The sequence below is a fragment of the Pinus tabuliformis genome, chromosome 2_2, assembly GCF_031772625.1.
Source record: "Pinus tabuliformis cultivar Carrire ecotype Pingquan chromosome 2_2, CPIR1, whole genome shotgun sequence".
Lineage (NCBI taxonomy): Eukaryota > Viridiplantae > Streptophyta > Pinopsida > Pinales > Pinaceae > Pinus > Pinus tabuliformis.
Genome location: NC_142300.1, coordinates 414,091,559 through 414,106,697, shown reverse-complemented (window position 1 = coordinate 414,106,697; position 15,139 = coordinate 414,091,559). Strand labels below are relative to the sequence as shown.

The window sequence follows — 15,139 nt, the reverse complement described above, 5'->3', positions numbered from 1 at the left end:
GTCTCTTTGTGCATTGTGATCTTTATTGCTCTAGTGCTTTCTATGGTTGAATTTCTGAATGTATAATTGCTTAATGATATCTTGAAAGAACTAATAATTATCTACATCATTGGAAGTAATTATCAAATTTCATAAATAAGTACTTGCATATTTTGTACTGAAAAAACAACAAAACCAAGATGGAAGAGCTTCAAAATTTGACACCAAATCCCACAAAGAAAGAAGTCCTCATTAGAGTAAATTTAGGCCTAAAGGACATGCCACATCACAGTAAGCATATGCCATGTCTCACTAAGTTAGAGGTGTTATCTAGTGAAGAATAATCTATATGGTCTCATTAATGATAGTTGCCAAGTAAGTTGGTTCAATATAGAGTTAAGAGGTGAGTGTAAAAAATAATAATAAAAGTTTTAGATTCTTGTGCACACAATTAGTGATTTACTGCCAAAATATGTATATTTATGTTTATATTTTATTTAGAATAATCCAGAATTAAATAAATATACTATTTACTCTTTATATTCTCGATAATAAATTTAGAACTAAAAAAAATTATAATTAGATAATAGTAAATTTAAAAATAAGAATAATTTATACCTTTTATAAATATTTTATATAATACATAATTCGTTGTTATATATTCTATTGATTAATTATTAGATATAATATAATTGGTAACTAGTTGTTAGTTATTGGATATTATATAATATAAATTGTTATATTATATAATATATAGCAACTAAATAGTTGCAATACATGATATACTATGTTATATAATATAATATCTAACAATATGATATAACTTAGTTTTATTTTTATTTTTTATCCGTAGAAATTTTTTTCGGGCATTATGGGCTACTTGGGGAAGGAAATCGGCCTCCTCCTCAGCGCAAAGGTAGGAATGAGGTTGTCAGTAGCATGCTAGCACCATATTATATACTCACTTAAGAGTGCCACATAGATTACTCTTTTCAAGAGCTTAACATGTGACTTACGAGATTTGAACTTGGGTGGGAAGGATAACAAGTATTTTTCCCAGCCACACAAGCTAACCCCAATTGACATATAACTTGTTAGTTACAACTAACCTATTTTATTTTATATTTTTTTACTTAGAAAATTTTTGGGCATTGGGTACCACTCGGGGAAGAAAGTCAGCGTCTCTCTCAGCTTGAGGGAGGATGGTACTAGGCAAGCCCTCAGTATAGACTGACTTAAGAGCACAACAAAGTTACTCTATACCAAAGTGTCAATATGTCAACTTACGAGACTTGGACCTGGGTGGGAAGGATAACCACTATTCTGCCCAATCACCCAAGCTAAACTCAATTGACTATATTATATAATATAGTATATTATATATTATAACTTGTTAGTTGTAACTAATAAATATAATATTAGTTACAATTAATGAGTCCTATAATACATTATATAGTAAGTTCCAACTAATGAGTTATATTGTTATATTATATATAAAAGTTGTTAAATATCTAGTTCATTGTTTTATATATTTTTATATTATATATCAATTTTATTTTAAAGAAATTAATAATAGAATTTTTTTATTACATTTTGAAATGATTCTATCATGATTTAAATTAATGTGAGACTTATTTTCAAAAGTATTGGAAGTAGCAATAATATAAAATACTCACATATAGTATTTCAAGAATATTTATTATATTTTGAGATGATCTTACCAAAATATTAACCAAGGTGAGTTTATATGTAGTTCGCTATTTCCAAATAAAAGTATGACACAATTACCTTTGACTTCTATTGTTCGATCTCACATATTATCATTGACCCTATTTCTCAAAATTCTATTGGTTTTGGAATTTCAACTCATGAACCATATTTTTTTTGTTACGAGGGTCATTTAAGACCCAAATATATTGTAGTGTATTGATCACATATGCTCCAAGAAAGATATGTCAATTAAGCGACAAGGAGTGGAAGCTCCAAAATTCCAACCATGAGTACATATGAGAATAGCTTCAAACTACATGCAATGCCTTCACATGTGTGCAAGTAAGGGAGTGCTCCATGAGAATGAAGTGTATGCTCATCATAAAGTATAATCTCATTATCAAAATATAACAAGGAAACCAAAACCTCTAGTAATAGAACCTCAATATACAACATATAATGGGTTGGCCCTATTACCCACCAAAATGGGTAACCCTATAGGAGAGAACATTTTCTCCTATCTTGAATAGTCAACTAGCCAACAACCCTAAACATTGCTCATTGATGATGACATGCCACATTCCTCTACCATCTGCACTGGTCAGGCATCTCTCACCATTCGACATTCCTCTTGAATGAAGGTGGGCTACCACTTAATAGGTACTTCAGCCATTTTGCAATCAAATGCTTTTACTTAATGTTTTGGGCATTTTAACATGGATAAAGGAGTGATTTAGATGATTGATCGATCTTGAATTTAAACTTGTTTTCTCATCTTACCAGGGGAGTTAGTATTTAGACCTTGTCTTGTGGGACCTCCTCTAAGGCCTTTAGGGTTATAGGAGGGGCACTACTTGGGATGCCTAGATTGAAGTAGTGTGTACATTGCCCTTTCCATACTTAACACCTTTCATCATTCCTTTGGTATCACCTCCATCCTTTAGGTTAAATGTCATTGGTTTGTTGGCATTTGGTACTCCCACATCCACATCCTTGGGTAGGGATGGAAAACTTTCCTTTGAGGTTGATGTAGCTAAAAGAATGAAAAAGCATAAGATGGCCATAACAAAAGAAAAAGAAAAGTTAAAATACAAAAGATGGTCGGGGCAAAAGTTAGCGCATGGGAAAAATCATAGCATGAGCTCTACCCCCTTCACTTGATGCTCATTCTAATCATATAGAACCCTTGCATGTCCCAACCCTGATGAGTGAGAAACTGGGTCATCTTAAGGGGTAAAATAAATGCTATATTATAAAGAGCAAGTTTTGATCCTTGAGCTATGCACCATTCAAAAACATCATCAAAAAGAAGTAAAAGGCACATTAGAGGGGTGGAAAAAATAGGCCAATGAAAGGGATAACTCATGCCTTTGTGATTTCTCCCTCCATTACACCTATACACTTAGGATGGGGACTCTCATTAGCTAGTCCTTTGACCATGGCACTTGGCGATGAAGTCATTCCCCTTCGTTGCCACCTATTCTCCCTAACACTTATGGATTGAAGGATTGACCTTGGAAATGCCACCTCCCCTTAGGGGCTGGAAGTACCTAAAAGGGTTGATTACCTAGCCACCCCTATGAAGGTAGGGAACACTTTTAAGGGACTTGGTCTAGATAGATGTTTGAAGGTGATCCCGCTTTGAAGTGTTATTGTGCCCTCAATAATTAAGTATGGTCGACTTAGATGCATCTGTGATTATTGTCTATAATGAATGGTTGCTTTCACTTGAGTTTGAGGTGGTTTTTCCAAGTGGTTTTGAGCTGTTGAGGCTTGAGGGCACACTATTTCACTCTTACTCCACATGATGCCCAGACCATACTACACTTTCAGAGAGCATGATGACCTTATAGATGTAGCATTTCCCTTATTTAACAGAGCATTGGGCACTTAGATGATCTTGACAGTTGATGGATACCCCAGAGTACCTTCATATGCCAGAACATTGAACTTCTCTTGCTTAGCATTAAGGATTCTTGATGATGTACCAGTGGACCTAGCATGCCCTTTGGCTGGCCTTGACATTACTTGATGGGCATGTCTTGATGCAAAGCCTAGATGAGGATGATTATCCCTTAGGATGGTTGATGAGGGCTTGTTATACTTGATGAAGCCCCAACATTGGAGAGAGAGCACACCACGTTGTCTACATGGCACCCATAGAGATGACACAAGGCACCTATAGTTGGCTTTTAGAAACATGGAAATGCATTGAGGCTTGATTTGAGGATCCTTCCTCAAATCGAGGTTGATCATGATGGTTAGAGACCCATCTAGCCTTTCCATTGCACCTTTGGAGCATTTTGAGCCCTAAAAGGGCATGACGTCATGCTTATTAAGGGCTTATGACTCACACATGTGGGTATATGTTGGCATATTTTATTTGTAGACACTTAGGTCTATGTGGAAGTACTTGCCCGAGCTACTAATATCAACACTCCCTCTTAACGAGGAAGGTACTTCCTAAAGAGTTACTTGGAACTGGCTATCCCTTTAGTCTTGGCACAGTGTCCCATGCATCCTCCTTCACTATGGATTTCCTCCAAACCTCCTGGTTTGTTGCCTCTTCAAGGACTTTACTCTTTAGTGCCATATAGTTTGGAAACCTCTTTAGATCCATGCTCTCCCTAAATGTGCTCCGGAGAGCCTCCGGATGTTCTTGAGTATCCCTCAATGTCTACACAAGCTAACTGGGTGTCCTAACAAAATTGGAAGGAGTTATTGATTCCTCCCCACCTGAAGGTTTACTCCCTGAAATGGAAGCCTCTACATTTTTCTTTACCTTTGGATCCTCCTACTCGTTCTTAATCACTATTGGTGGCAACTCATGAGACTTCCTAGATGCCAAATTCTCCTCGAACCTCTCATCCTTGCTCACAATTGTTTTTCTTTGTGCTAGTATGAAGATCCTGTAGACCTTTGAAGTATCATTGTATCCAACAAATATGCCCCTTTTTATTCTGAAGGCTCCACCTTTGCCTTCTTCTCTATAGGAACATGGATTTATATTAGCCAACCAAAGATGTGCAAGTGCCCTATCTCTGGCTTCACCCTTGCAAATACCTTCTCAAGAGTCTTTTCCCCAATATCCTATGAGGACTACTATTGTGCACATACACTATAGTGTTACATGCCTCTACCAAAGAAACATAGACAACTCTTGGTCATGTAGCATAGCCTTGGCAAAATTGAGGATGGATCGATTCTCTCTCCACAACCCTCATCTCCCTCTTGATTCGCAAAAATCCTTGAAGTAATTGGATTTGTACTCTCCCCCATTGTTTGATCTCAAGACCTTGATCCTCTTTCCAGTTTAGTTCTCCACCTGGGCCTTGAACTCCCCAAACCAATTGAAGACCTCATCGTTGGTTTTCATAAAGAAGATCCAGATATTCCTGGAATAGTCATCAATAGACATGTCATAGTTTTGTGTTCCCTGTACTGATACCACTAACATTGACCCAAATACATCCAAGGGAATGGGATCCAAGATCCCCTTGGACCTACTTTCATTGCTCGAAAAAGCATCCTTGGCATTCTAGCCAAGTGCACACCCTTTGCACCCACCTTGTTGCTCAATGTTGAAATCTGGGAGACTAATGACAATCTCCCATAGAATCAACAATGGCTTATAGTGCAAGTGTACCATCCTCTTATGCCATAACTCACATAGGTTGCCATTGTCATGTACCATTGCTCGAACAAGTTTGCCTGTCAACTTGAATAAGTTGCTCCCTCTAACCCCGATGGTCACTATTGTGTTTGCCATTTGGGCTAGACTCCTTTAGACGAATGAGTACCTGCCCATTCTTTAACATAACCACATATCCTCTATCCTTGATCACTAAGACCGAGAGAAAGTCATTTTTCTGTTTTGGTACAAATAGCACGTTCTTGGCTTCCAACATCCCTTCGGACTCTCGTTTGAATGTCATGGTTCCAATCCCTTCATTGCGTACTTGGCATCATTACCAAGATCCACATGTAAATTTGAGTCACTCTCCACCAAACTATTAAATAGCTCTTGTGCCTTTGTCATATGACGTGATGGTGCTGGTAGATAGACATGAGACCAATGAGAAGTCCTCAAGCTTTGCTGCAAAGTCATCTAGCCGAGCCTCTGCTAATGTTATTGTCTGTTGCGACTTCCCCTTTCCCCTTCTTCTTCTTTGAACACTGTGATGCATAGTGCCCACTCTTGTGGCACATGAAACACTAGAGCTTGCTCAAGTCCTTATTCTTCCTTTGCTAAGAGGTTGACCCCTCATTGTGACCTTTGGAACCCTTTCCTTTTCCCTTCTTGGCCATACTGACCACGGCTAGGTTATCCTCTACATCTCGTTGCTTGTTGGCCTTAGATTCCTTCCAAGTCTTTTCTTGGATGCAGTTATACCAAAGCCTCTGCCATTTGGGAAGGTGTTCCTGAGCATAGATTCCTTTGACAAATGGTTCCCATGACTTGGGAAAACCATTTAATGCCACATTTATGAGCTCTCCGTTCTCCACTTTCTCCCCAATGGCAACATGCTAATCCCATGTGGGTGATCCTCATGAAGTAACTAGTAATGTTATTAGACCTAGACATTTGGATGGATCTGAGCTTGTTTCTCAAGATCATCTTGTTATTCACGTTGTCAGTTTAGAACTGTGAAAATTACAAAATTGAAATTCTATTGCAGCAACTGGAATTTATTTTTCTAATTGTTAATTGTTTTAACAATTTATCTGCTACGACAAATATCAAATAAATCACACTGCAATCTTCACAAATAAAATATTGCGGAAATAATAGCACTGGAAACTGAGAAAATTCTAGCACACACACACGCATAAAAATGACACTGTTATTTTTGGACAAATGTCCCTGGAAAAACCCAACTTGGGAAAACCGGTGCTGCAGATGAGGGTTTTATTATTATGCAGCAGTGAAATAGTCTGAGTACATTCTAGATGCTAAAAACTGGCAATCATGCAGAGAAAATACTGGCAAAAATTATCTGAGGGAAATTACCCTCTCTCCGAGCATTCTCGACACTTGACTGCCCCTGAAAAAGCTAGCTGTCCAACTTGGCCTGCGCAGGCTCTGTGTCACTCTGGAGTTGCCTGTCACATGTGCTGCCTGAATCGACTGCCAATCCAGCTATCCTGCCTGTTGCTCACTGGAAAAATGCTTCTCCGACGCTCTGGAACCTCTTCTTGGCTTCTGGAATTGAAAACGTCTTCCCCTCTTCTGTCTCTGCTTCCCTTCTGAATCTCAAACTCTTTCGACAACTGTAGTTGCTCATCAGAAAATCGAGCTCTCCAAGGAAATCAATCTATAGTGTGTGTGTTCTTCATCTACTCATCAACTTCTTATAATCTTCTGTTGGACCTCCAACAGCCAAGATTAAATTTTAATCGATGGCTAAGATTATTTCCTAGTCGATCCATGTGAGTTTCTAGATAATTCACACCTTTCTCAATTAATATTGATTAATTAACCCCCTATATTTAAAAATAGGCTAATAATTTAATTGAGACACTTTTAGGTGGAATTTCTAGAAACGATTTCTGTGTTATGGAGAACTCTTGTGTTTTAGCCTCTCCACAAAGTTTCGAGACTAGAACACCTTCGATGCTACAAAAGCTAACACTCCATCTTAGCGAGGAAGGTGTTCTAGTGCTGCACTACTGCTACAACACGCTGTGTTTGTATCACCCTCTATATGCTGGTGATGTCTTTAGCAAAGCTCGCTTCAACTCCTCCTACTGCAAGTCATCCCACATCCCGTCCCATCCTGGTAGCGTGTCTCTTCCCAATATACTTTGGACGAAGACTTGCCAGTCCTCTGAGACACTATTTAGTTCCAACTGTACTAGCTCTGAAGGTTGAGGTGCTACCCCAACAACTGCAAGCTAGCCTTGGACCTCCTGAATCTAGGTGAGAAAGGGATCTATGTTTTCCAACTTTTCTTTCAAGAACATCTTTTGCTGCTCAGATGTACCCTAGTATAGCGTGGAGAGAGCATCCCACATCTCTTTCACTGTTCCCTTCATTGCTATATGTGAGCTATATGATCCTGGACTCCATCTACGATCAATCGCTTCGCCTTCGCCATTTCCTTCTTATATTCCTTGAGCTGGTCTGCATCCTGGGGAACTGCCATCACATTATTTGTGTAGGCTTTCGGGCCATATTCATCTAGAAGGAAGGACATCCTAGCCTTCCAAATGACATAGTTGGAAGCAACATCCAACCTGTCCTGATCTCTAAGCCTTGTTGAGGCCTTCTCTGAATCTGTCGAAAACTCTCGCTTTCCCTTTACTTGGCTGCTACTCGCACTCCCTTCTAGAATGCACAAATCTGCGAACTGCTACTACCAATCTTCTTGGAAAAATCGAACTTCTGAGACTCGAAGCTCCCTGAGAGAAATTTTCCCTCTGTTCTGTGTGCTTTTATCTTCCTCCTGATGCTGGTTCTGCTGCTGCAAAACTCTCTGCGTCCAACCAAGGAATCTTCTCGACGAAAATTTGAGTTTCTGCTACTCCCTCTGACTGCTGGAATCACTAACCTGGGCAACTCGACTTTTCAGCAACCCTGTAACCGAAAATGGAATTCCTACCCTAGCAATTCAACCTGCTTATCTGAGTAGTGCACTGCCTCTAAGAATTTCGACCTGCTACTTCTACTGAACAACGAGATTTCCTCTTTCGCTTATAAGCTTCCCAGCTGATCACTCATGCTCTGATACCATGTGAAAATTCCAAAACTGAAATTCTATTACAACAACTGGAATTTATTTTTCTAATTGTTAATTATTTTAACAAGTTATCTACTACGACAAATATCAAATAAATCACACTGCAACATTCACAAATAAAATACTGCGGAAATCATAGTGCTGGAAACTGAGAAAATTCTAGCACAGACACATAAAAATAACATCGTTATTTTTGGACAAATGTCCCTAGAAAAACCCAACTTGGGAAAACTGGTGTAGCAGATGAAGGTTTTATTATTATGCAGCAGTGAAATAGTCTGATTACATTCTGGAGGCCAAAAACTGGCAATCTTGCAGAGAAAATATTGGCAAAAATTATCTTAGGGAAATTACCCTCTCCGAGTAATCCCGATGCTTGACTGCCCTTGAAAAAGCTAGCTATCTAACTTGGCATGCGTCGGCTCTGTGTCACTCTGGAGCTGCTTGTCACACGTGCTTCCTAAATCAACTGCCAATCTAGCTGACCTGCCTGCTTCTCACTGGAAAAATGCTTCTCCGATCCTCTAGAAACTCTTCTCGGCTTCTGAAACTGAAAACATCTTCCCCTCATCTGTGTCTTCTTCCCTTCTGAAGCTCGAAATCTTCCGGAAATTGTTGTTTCTCTTCGGAAAATCGAACTCCAGAGAAATTGATCTCTAGTGTGTGTGTTCTCCATCTACCCATTGACTTCTTATAATCTTCTGTTGGACCTCCAACGACCAAAATTAAATCTTAATCGATGGTTAAGATTATTTCCCAGTAAATCTGTGTGAGTTTGTAGATGATTCACACCTTTCTCAATTAATACTGATTAATTTGTTGATCAATGGTTGTCATTGATGTTAACCCAAGCAGCACCAGGGGCTACCCCGATCTTGCAATGGAATTTTGACTTGACAAATTACTCTATTTTGAGTCAAGCATCTTCTAGATGAATTCTACTTGTCGAGATGTTTCTGTTGATATATGGCATGCCAAGTAATTCTTCACGGTTTGAGAGATATTCATGTTTGAAGTTAGTAACCCCAGTTAGTGGGCTAAAACCCTATGGGGTTGTGGCATGGCACTCATAATTGGTTGTGGTCATTGAATAGTCAATAATTAATAAATCTTTTTTGCCTCTAAAATCCCTCCAACGTGCACTTGTTGGGGACCCTCTCAACTCAAGACATTCATATAAATAATGACCCTCATATCCTCCTCTAGTACGGATTTTGTGGCTTCAAACAGGTCATCGTGGAATTTTCGCTATAACTTTTTTTCTGCGAAGCTTCAGAATCTGAAATTAAAACCCATTTGAGCTGAAATCTTGATGAACCTCGTGACTGAATTTCAGATCTTAGTTCACTATATTTTCGGAGATATGATCTGAGGAAGTTAGGGTTTTTGCAGGCTCCCGAATTCCATGTCAAACATGTGACGTTGGGAAAATAGTCATAACTTTCTCTCTGAGCATTGGATTCAAATTTCGTAAATAGTCACAGAAAGAGGACGGACTGTGGTTTGTTGAGTAACGTTTTCAAGACCTAAGGTTGCAACAGTGACACGTGGCATTTCGTACAAGTTTGCTCTACTGAACTAGTCTATAATCAAGTCATCGTGGAGATTGGGCATAACTCTTTCTTGAAAAATCCAATATTGATCAGACCTGTGGGGTTGGAAAGAGGACATAGAGGACTACTACAGGACGAAATTTCAAACCCTGGTGATCTGAAATTACATAGATACAACAGATTCAATATCGAGGTCTTAGAAGGCAAGAAAAAATATGCACTCAAGGATCACTGCATTAAGGACCACACAACAACAATCAAGGGTAACTGTCCTACATCAAGGTATGTATGATTAGTGTTTACATTTGAATTTTGAGTATCATCTCTGACATATGTTTTTGCAGGACAATGTAAGTATATACAGTGTCTCGGTTATATCTCTATGTCTCTATATGTCACAATTAGTTTTTCAGATGTCCTATTCTTGATACTACACATTTTATGCTACATATTCTTGATGCTACACCAAGTTTGCTAAATCTATATGATGTTGTAAGTTCATGTTACTTGTCTTGTCATAGTTGATGGAATGGTCTCTGTTGTTGTACTTAGAACTTGGTCCATCACAAGTCTAGGGTCTGTCATTAGTTTTTATTGTATATATCTTTAGGTCAGTTTTGGATATAGTCTTGCATAGAGTCCAGGCCTATATCAAGAGTGGGAGTCTTTTTCTACTGTTGCAACAAGTCAACAACAAAAGTGACAAGCACACTTCAGGTACGCATTGTAATTTTAATTTGTATTTATTCATTATTATGCACTTACATGTGTTTTGCAGGCAGAGGTAAGTTGAAGGGTATTTTGTTTTGTTTTGGGATTGGTTTCGTTGGGCAAATTTTGCATGCAGGTAGAAGAAGATTCAAGTACAACTTCAAGCAAGAATTCAAGAGCTGAAGTATCAAATCAAAGGAGGCATTGCAGCGGGACATCCTTTGAAGACATGACAACCATCTGCATATTGTGAAGAAGTATCAAGGCCAAGAGTCAATGGGACATCCTTTGAAGACATGACAACCATCTGCATATTGTGAAGAAGTGTCAAGGTCAAGAGTCATCATTGGAAGAGTCATTATTGTAAATGATTCAATTTGCCTAGAGTCAAAAAGGCATTATTGGGAGGCATAGGAGTCTCTGTTGGGATGATGTCATGGTTGGGTTGCAGGTCATAGTGTGATTGGGTGTTTGGTCAAAATCATTGTAAATCATATTGTTTCATGGATCATTGTCCTTAGTACGGGAATCCACACTCATGTCTCATTTCAGTGATTATAGGGTGGCAGGGAGGTGCTAGGCTGGTGCATGAAGTCGCCTATAGGTTGGATCCTGTGAACATTTCAGGGTGGTAGGTTGGTTTAGGATGTTGGGGCATCCATTCAGATGACTACTGAAGAGACCAGGGCATTGGGGCGTCCTTCCAGTGGGAGCTGGAGAAGAATGCTTTTCTAGAATTCTAGGAAGTTGTTGCTTTCATTTCAATTGGGACTGAAGATTAAAGAATTTATTAGAAAAGCGTTCGGTTTTGACCCGAAGGGGGTTTTCCACCTAAATTTTTTGTGCATACTGTGTTCTTTTATTTACTGTTATTACTGCATAAACATTAATAATAATTGAGGATTAACTAATGCTCTGAAAAGATTTAAAGGTGCTAATTGCTAAGGAACACTGCCTCACCCCCCCTCTCAGTGTTTCCAACATAATTAACCCCTTTTCCTAAGTTTAGACTTGGGAAATATTTAAAAATAGGCTAATAATCTAATTGAGACACTTTTAGGTGGAATTTCTAGAAATGATTTCTGGGTTATGCAGAACTTGTGTTTTAGCCTCTCCACAAAGTTTAGAGACTAGAACAGCTCCAATGATACAAAAACTAACAGGAACAGATCCACTAGATCCTTGAACATTTGTCTGGCCGACTTCTTTTCTGCCAAGTGCAGAATCAAATGATTCTTCACAGCATTGATGATAATCCTATAGGCTTGATGTCCTTCATATGAGTCGCCTTATCTACTAGATCTATCAGTTCAGGATAGAGACAGATCACTGAAAGAAGTTAGGATAGAGACAGATTACTGTATTTGTGAACAGTATGATTTTGCATTTCTTATATACTCTAAAGGCTGTTTCTTCCAAGATATTTAAGTAGCTTACAATCAAGGGAAACCCAAAAATGGACCCAATCAAACGGAAGTTTCCTTTCTGTTTGCAATATGCTTTTCCTATGGAATACTATTTATGCTTTTCCTTTGGAATGCAATTGAATTAAATCCCATTTCATCATCTTGAATTATATTTTAGATGTGATCTTCTGGAAGAAACTTGTCTGAACTACATCGATTTTCTTAGGAAGCTTATGGTGGATGTCTCTGCAGGTACAAAGGCAGTTAAAGTTAAGGATTGAGGCTCAGGGAAGGTATTTGGAGAAGATCATAGAGGAACATCAAACGGGTGCTACTAAGTGTCAAGCTCCTTCTTCCCCTGAGTCATCTTCTCATTTCTCAGAGGAACTGCATGGAAATACAAAAGGATTTTTGCATGATTCTGAAGATCAAGCACAGAATGACTCACAACTTCCAGCCTCTAGGTCAAGTGGAGCTATGACTATGACATCAAGTAATATTTCTCAAAAGGTTGAACATCCAGTTATATCTTCTGCAATCATGGACAAACAACAGAAGATACCATCATTTACATATAGCGGTTATGATCACGTCTCATGTTTAGCAAACCCAGAGTTTAGGTCACCTTCAAAACGGATAAGAGTGAATGATAGTATAGGACAGGTAAAACAGGAGACTTTTGCAGGTCAATCTCAAGACCAACAACAGTTGCCAACAAACGAATACCAGAAACATCTATCTGTTCACACAACTGGAGAATTATCAAGCCCAAATTACCAAAGTAGGCTTGCATGTTCAACTGGCCATGTTGAGTCTCCTGGATCAGTCCATCTTTCCTCTGAATCCCAACCTCAACAGTCAGAAGGTGGTCGATATTCTGAAGAAGTTTATCAAAAGCAATCAGCAGCAAAGGCATCTCTGGGATTTTCTCCCACAGAATCCCAATATCGTATTCCAACGTACTTGCAGTCTATGAATTCCCCCTTTCTATCACAGTCTGAGTTTTCTAGTGCTTTGGATAACATGGACAGTCACCAAAACATGCCATTACAAGCTAGACTGTTTCAATCATGGATGTAACTCAGTCTGTGTCAGAATTTAAACAGAATGGCCTTGCGATAGCCTATAGGAGGGCTCAAAATGATTAGTCTGTTGAGCAGAGAATATAGTTATCATAAACATTGCTCTTTCTTTCATAATTCACGCAATTCAAGAGCGTTGATGACATCTGGATAATGGATGGTCCTTATGGATCATTGGTTGAACATAAATGCTTTGTTATAACTTATAAACATCGCCCTTTGTTTAATGGTGCTTGAAATGAAGGAACTCTAATGTGATCTAGTAAAGCTTTTATTGTTCTAATGAAAATAGCAGATGCCAGAATTCTTGTTGAAATAAATACTACTAGTGATGTTCTTATTGAAAAAAAAACACCCATTGGTGTTGGAGGTTGCCTTGTATCTGATTTTCAGCTTAATAACAAAGGGTGGACACAACTCCTATAATTTGTGGAATAGCATCTATGTCAACGAAAGAGCTACGTATATTAATTTAATGTAAAAAATTTACGTATTTAATATATGTAAAAATTTTACGTATTCACAAGCATCAGAAGATCTTCCAATTATTTTTGCATAAATTGTTTTTTTTGGATTGTCCGTCTTTTATTTTGTTACCTTTTTCTATTTTGCACTTGTGGGCCAGTCTTAGGAATTCGTCCTCCTTTTATTAAACAATTTCTGGGCCCAGAAAAGCCTCTTCCATGCACGAATTGTGGGGAAACCTTTCTGAAACGATTATTGTGCATTTATATACTGAGAACAGTTGGGGAACATTTTTTGCATGTTTTTTTTGAGGTTTTATATGGGATATTCCCGAGACTAATCACACAGGATAGCAGGCTAAACACTACCTCCACCTACATTTAATAATTAGTGCTTTTATATAAACATGTGTTTGGTCATGTACTCCTTCCATACGCAGGGAGAATTGTGTAAGTAGAACCGATAATGTAAATAACTTGTACTCTTTCGTTACAACCACAAAATTAGAACTACCATGAATATTCAATATTACACATTTCCTAGCATGCTACATTTTTCATAATACTAAGCCTGGCCACGTTTTATGTTTTAAAGCATAAAAAAATAAATTCTGAAATACCAATGATGTATTATAGATAAAAAAATTAAAATGCAAAATCATAGCAGATGATCGCTCTAGCTTATTGCGAGACACACTGTGTTAGATAAATCTAAAAGAATACAAGAAAATATGCTAATTGTTAGTGGTGTAATTATTTGCTATGGTAAAAGGATTTTTGCTGGAGGTTTGGTGAACAATTTGTTTCTCTAGCTGTATGGGCTCAAGTATCTAGAGACATATTGTAACTAGCTCATTTGTGGCATTTATGAAATAGTTCTATCTGGTGTAATAATGGCAGCCAATCTTTCAAAGTTAACTGATTCTCTATTTTTTTTTTGGTGATAATTAAAAATAAAAATTGATTTGCTATCAATATTTGCATATAGTGTTTACTTTTATATCCCACCTATTCACAATCATATGAGCACATGCTATAGCAGTGCTCGAGTATGCGAGGGCAATTATCTAGGATGATGATATGAAAACAATCTTGAAATAGTTGCAGGTGATGATACAAAAAGAATATTAAATGCATACTATGTAGTATTTATTATGCTCTACCAAGTATACACCATCACCAAATTTCAATTTTCTATGCTATCTTTTTGATAATTTGAAGACACTAATTCCAAGTAACAGTTCTATTACCCCAAAATCTAGGAGGTCTAGTGCAAAGCTTCACTATGCAACCTAGGTCTTATGGCAACAAGAGATCAACCACTTTCCAGTGGTTTAGTGGTGGATGTTATCCCCACAAAGGGAGGCTTCACTATAGAAATCACCAACAAGATATTCAACTAAGGAGTGCTTAAGGGTGATATAAGGTCTAGTGATTGAAGGGAATGGTATCGACCAAACTTTGAGAAGATTGAGATAAGAGTTACTAAAGTTC

The 15,139-nt window shown here is 38.0% G+C and overlaps 1 protein-coding gene across 3 annotated transcripts in view; it reads left to right on the top strand.

Annotated features, from left to right (window-relative positions):
• The window catches only part of LOC149193022 (uncharacterized), a 243,127-nt gene extending 229,626 nt beyond the window's left edge, over positions 1-13,501 (top strand). For all 3 annotated transcript variants that reach the window (XM_089404757.1, XM_089404758.1, XM_089404759.1), the window contains exon 7: positions 12,352-13,501. In XM_089404757.1, the coding sequence (XP_089260883.1) occupies positions 12,352-13,179 (828 nt within the window). In that variant the 3' untranslated portion in view covers positions 13,180-13,501. The remainder of the gene's footprint in view (positions 1-12,351) is intronic.
• Positions 13,502-15,139: the final 1,638 nt, after the last annotated feature.